Source organism: Pteropus vampyrus, unplaced genomic scaffold (assembly GCF_000151845.1).
Source record: "Pteropus vampyrus isolate Shadow unplaced genomic scaffold, Pvam_2.0 Scaffold50, whole genome shotgun sequence".
NCBI lineage: Eukaryota > Metazoa > Chordata > Mammalia > Chiroptera > Pteropodidae > Pteropus > Pteropus vampyrus.
In genome coordinates, this window is record NW_011888831.1 from 5,340,248 (window position 1) to 5,345,932 (window position 5,685).

Consider the following 5,685-nt stretch of genomic DNA (forward strand, 5'->3'; position numbering starts at 1 on the left):
CCATCCCAAGGAAAGAGAGCCAGGTGGAGTCTCATCTCACCAAGCAGCTGTGAGAGATACCCCTCAACCCAACCCACAGCTGCTCCAAGGACACTGGAGACCATTAGGCAAGGGATGGGGAGGCAGGAAGTGCCTGCCTCCTAGGGAGCATTTGGCCAAATGTCAAGTTTAGTAGCCAGCTATATTTAGGCCCTGGCCCCGTTGGCATGGTTACCACAGGCTAGGCAGGCGCAGTTGGGGCCCGAAGACCCTCTGCTCGGTTTCCCAAATGGGCTTTTCTCAGTAACACCAGCACCTCCCCACCCTGGGCTCAGTCTCTCACCGAATTCCTGACCCGTCCCTGGACATTCGGGGTTGACACTCACATGCAGGACCAGGGTGCTCCTGGTCACTCGGTCAATGGGCTTGTAGAGCAGAGCTGTTGGGGAGGGCAGGAAGGAGACAGGACAAATGAAATACGGGAGCAGCTCGAAACTTTAGGGACCAGCCTCACTCCTCCACACGGACACCCACTTGCGAGACACCCATCCACAAGCGGGTTCCACAGCAACCTGCACCCCCATTCTCACCCCAGGGCAGGCCAGACAACACGAACAGGCACACGTGCAGTCCTGGCAGCCTGGGCGCCCTCCCACCTGCCCCCTTAACTTGTCTCCCACCAGACATGATTTCTTCGAGGACCGTCCCCTGGCCTGACCAGGCTCAGAGCTAATGCAGATGCTCCTCTGTACCCCTCACCCTGAATCACACAGCTACACCTAGCCTTACCCTGTAGAGCTCCAGCACATTCCAGGTCACATCTGGAACCCCAGAATGTGGCAAGGAGATACACTGTTTTTCCAGGGAAGGCTGCTCCCCCGTTTTTGATCACTCTCATACTTTGCTGTTCCAAGGCCTGGCACCAACACCTGGGAATGGCGGGCTTCAATGTGACCCACATAGCCTTGTCTCCACGAGAAGACCCCTCTCCACAACCACAAAACCTCAGACAAAATAGGACAGGAGGAGGAGGGGAGGCCAGCTCTCCACAGAAAGGCTCTGCTTTCAAACAAGTGAGAGCCGAAGGGGCAAAGATTTCCTGAAAAAATTCAGGTGGGGCCTCTGGGAGCCCTGAAGAGGCTGGGAAAATGCAAGCTCAGCAGGGCCTCCATTCACCACACCCCTTGGTGACCAAGACACCAAATGAGGATTGCTGGCATTCAGCAGGGACAGTTGGGAGTGGCAGCTGGCCGACCAACACTTCCAAACAAAGCTGCTGATAAGCAGCTGTGCCCTGCCTCTCCCAACATGGGTGGGTCAGCCTCAGTCTTGCACCTGGACGCCTCTGCCCATGCGGTCGTTACCTCTCCCTTCCTGCCATAGGAGCAATAAGAGGCAGGAGCAATAAGAGGTCTGAGAGGAGGCCCCTAGATAGGGTGTCCCATTGGACCAGGTTGTGACAGGTCTGAGAACTGACACTCATCCCTAGTCAGCCCCGAACCCAAAAGTCCCCCGACGCCCTAGATATAAATACTCCATGCAATGCTAAGCAGACCCTTTGGGGACAATCTGCTGGCTGTGGAGAAGACAATCTCAGTGGTGTGCCATGAGCCTTATCTGCAGTCTTTGCTTGGCTGCCCATTAAAATCACTGGGGAAGCTCTTAAAAGATACAGCTGCCTGCTCCCCTCTTTTCACCCCATCAGCTAAATCCCAGCCTCTGCCTGGTAGAACCTGGGTATCAGCATTTTTAAAAAGCTCCTTTGCTGATTCTGATATGTAGGCATGATCGAAAACCATTGCTATAGAGCAAACATACCTCCTATGACTTATATGTGGCGCTCTCTTCATTTAGCAATTTCTAGAGCTACATACGGGAGCCAGAAAGCACAGGACCAGGCTTGGGGTATCCTGGGACAGTGATGGTAGAGCCCAGTTATCAGCCAGGGGGGAACCCAGTTCTGAGGCTTTTTAAGGTATCCACCTATGGCTTAGCTCATCTTAGCGGGGAAAGCACACCCCAAGGACCCCAGAGACCCAAGAGAAGGTGCGAGTTCAGTAGACACCTGCCAGGGTGGGTCCTCGAGTTCCAGCTTGGGGAAAGCTGATACTGCAGTGTCAGCTCTCTCTGTCCCTCTCTTGGGTCCCAGGAGGAAGAGGTTTCTGACTAAGCTCAGAGATTTTCTCAAATGGTGGGGTTGGGTTTCAGAGGGGTTATTAATATGCCTGCAGTCACCTCGAGAGGCTCCCTGATTGGGGCTGTGGAATGAGTCCTGTGCCTCAGCCCCAGGTTGCGGGAGGGCAGCTGGGAGAAAGTGAGGGGAGAGGGAAGTGCAGGGAGCAGGCCCTGGGGACACATTCATATATGGAAGGAACCAGGGGAGAAAGAGCAACCCCATGTTTGTGCTCCCCATTGCCCCTGCATGCCTGTTTCCCCTGAGAACACAGGGTGAAGAGCCCACCCTTCCCACCAAACCTGTTCCATGTCTCCAGCAGGCCGACCTGCTTCCTGCCCCCGCTTCTCCCACTCTCTTCACTCCTCACCATGCCGTTCCTGTTCCCGGGATAGACATCGTTCACCAAGTCGCAATGCTTGTCTCTCCCCCTCCTCCAGGAAGACTTCTCTGACCAGGACTTTTACAAACAATACCCACAGTGCCTAAAAGTCAGACTACTTACACGAGCAAGCTGGCCTCTCTCTAGTTTGTTGGGCACTTATTCTGTGTCCAATAGCACTGTTTTACCTGCGTTATTTCCTTCGATTAAAATGGAAAGCAATTATAACTAGCTCCATTTCACAGATGAAGAAACTTCTCTAAGATACAGAAAAATTATGTAACTTGCTCACAATCAAAAAGCTATAAGTGGTAGCTGGGTTCTGAATTTAGGTCTACCCATGCTTTGTTAAAAATTTTATTTTGATTCCACAGAGAGGGCAGCACCTACAAAAGCTCGGTGACCCTCAGGAGGACTCTTGGAAAGATTCACCAGGAAGGAGTGGGCGAGCTGTCCAGGGGAGCCCCTTCCTTAGGGGCCTGGGTCACACATGACTTCCCTTCACGTCCCCCACAGCATGGAGCTGTGCAGACGGGGCGCTGAGCAAATAACCATTAAGGCAGACAACTCCAGAGTGAGCCCCAAGTTGTACAGTCTCCATGGGACCCCCAGAACATCCCTTGGAGAGGCTGAGAAGATTCTGAACAGTGTAGTAAGCAAGGGCTCATTCGCCCCCCATTTCCCACTTCGAAGCTGACTTCAAGGACAGCATTCATTGTAGGGACCAAAGAAACTCTGAAATCCAGGTCCCAGGCCTGTTTCACTAAGACTAAACTTCCTTTTGGGAAGGGAAGAGGAAGCAAAGGGCTCACCCCCTCCTTTTCAGGGAGGCAGAGTTGAGACCTGACCAGCTCCTAGTCCAGACCAAAACAGCATTTCCCCTCTGATCTTCAAACAGCCTATTTCAAGTCCAGCTCTCTCCTGTTGACTCCAGCCTGTCCAGAATCTAAACTGAGGGGCAAGGGCAGCTTCTTCCCAGGGACTACAGCTGTCCTGCTGGGGCAGCTAGAGAGAAGCTGCCTCAGGAGTTACCTCTGTCACAAGTAGTCTTGGACACAGGACAGCCTGAGAAGGTGAGGGGACAACAGTGGCCTCTGGGAAAGAGCCCGGAAAACCCCATCATCTCTCCTCCAGCAAACTGCCACCCCCTTCCATTCAGCCTTTGGCAAGGAGCTCCAGGTTACCACGGAGATGTGAAAGCAAAGTGACTCGGAAGGGTGCAGAGACAAAATGCCTTGTGAGAAGGAAGAGACAGGGCCAGCTGCCTGCTACTCCAACACATAGGGGCCAGAGGCAACGCTTGACCCCCCACACCCCTGCCAAAGGCAGCTTGGGTCATCCCTAAGGCACTTCTTGCCTCAGAGAGTAGGGCCCACCGGCTTTTAGACACCTCCCTGCCTAGCCTGCTTCAGCCTCCTTCAAGCAAGAGCCTGGCTGACAGCATGTGCCTGTCCAAGGACCCTATTGCTGAGGGAGCTGCAAAGGGGATGCTTCCATCGAATGGTGGGTGTGTGACCTTCACAAAGCAGCAGACTGCCACGCCCCCTCTCCTCCCAGCATTCTGCGCTGACCTTATGCGTGAAGTGCCAAGACCCCAGCTCAAGGGTCTGCAGTAGCTAGAAACGAACCCCCTCAGAGCAACCCAGTTGCTTCCTGCTCTCCCAACCGCATCCAGTTCTCCCACCACTGCAGTTTTGAGAGGAGAGAATATCTCAAAGCAACATGTGCACTCCAAGCACACAATACCCTGGCCACTCAATCTCCCCCGTCTCTCTGGAAACAAAGAAACTCCCAACTTCTCCCTCCAGCCGGGGCTGGCACCCTCCCTGTCCAAGGCACTGCTGTCCAGACCATCCGTCTCTCTCTGACTGGCCCCACTGGCCCCACTGACCCGGCTCCAGCCCCGGGCGTGCTGCTGCACACCTGCAGGTACAGCCTTCTCACTTTATGTCCTTACAGCCTCTCCAGGAAGTTGCCCACAGCCGCTCAAGCTAAGCCATCAATTCCAAATAGATCCTTGGTGGGTACCTGGACCCTTCTAGCCTAGTCCTTCCATTTCTAAGGCACTCTGCCCCAAGTAGCCCCCCAGACTTCAACCTCAGGCTGGAAGCTGGCCAGAACAGGGGTACATACAGCTCTAGTCTAGCCACTTGTGCCCAGCCCCCCTTGCTGTTCCCTAAACCCTGACAATCACATTTAAGCCCATTCCAGCCAGCCCCCAGAGGTGGAAAGACACACCACCTCCCGTCAGAGGGATCTGGGTTACCATAGGTGCAGTTACAGCAGAAGCGAATGATGAGGAGAATTTCCATGGCAGCCTCTGTCCCCGTGGCAGGAGCGAGCGGCCATCGCTCCCTGGCTCCCATCAGCAGCCCGGCCACTAAGCCACCTTGCCCGCTGCTGCTGCACAGCCTCCAGAATCAAGCAGCCGCTTCTGAGTGCTCCTCTAGCAATGGGGAGGGGGAAGAGGGGGAGCGAGGGGAGGGGAGGCGCTCGTGGAGAAGCGGGAGGAGGGGGAAGGAGTGGGAAGGATGGGGGAGGAGGGGAGCTGGCTGCCCGCTGGCATCCTAAGGAGGAGCACGTTTGTAGCTGGCTGGCTGCCTGAGGACGGAGGCCGATTCCTTGCATGAGCGTGCTCACACACACACACACACACACACGAACATGCACATGCTCACACAATCAGGGTACCATAGTCGACAAAGCCAGACAAAGAAAGGTGACTGCTATTCAGCCCTTCCTATAAAGTACCTTCCATAGTGACTGACGTGTGGCTGTCCTTGGAGTCCTTGGGACCTTTCACTTTGAGTTCCTGCCAAACAGAGGAGAGGAATCACTATCTGGCCTAGCCCCTGAGCCTGCCCATCCCCCATCGTGAGCACAGCAGGAAGGGCTCTGAAACCCAGGGGTGCAAATATGAGCAGAGAGACAAAGACTGATGGGCATGGGCATCGTCTCTGCCTCTGCCTGCAGATTCCCTGTGCCACACCCATGACCTCCAGGAGCCTCCCGGAGTCCAGCAGCTGGGTGTAGGCAGGGGGGTGCTCTAGGTATTGGAGAGGACTGTGATAATGGTGCTCCTCAGGCCCATCCCCTAAAGTCCCTCCCTGAAGAGGGCCTTCCAGAAGATGGGTGGTGGCAAGAGCAGGAT

At 55.0% G+C, this 5,685-nt stretch overlaps 1 protein-coding gene across 1 annotated transcript in view; it reads right to left on the reverse strand.

Annotated features, from left to right (window-relative positions):
• ABR (active BCR-related) overlaps nt 1–5,685 on the reverse strand; it is a 183,969-nt gene that overhangs the window by 53,478 nt on the left and 124,806 nt on the right. Inside the window, exons 8-9 of the mRNA XM_011359903.2 lie at nt 5,286–5,346; nt 366–418 (exon numbers count right to left, since the gene is read on the reverse strand). Of these exons, the coding sequence (XP_011358205.2) occupies nt 366–418; nt 5,286–5,346 (114 nt within the window). The remainder of the gene's footprint in view (nt 1–365; nt 419–5,285; nt 5,347–5,685) is intronic.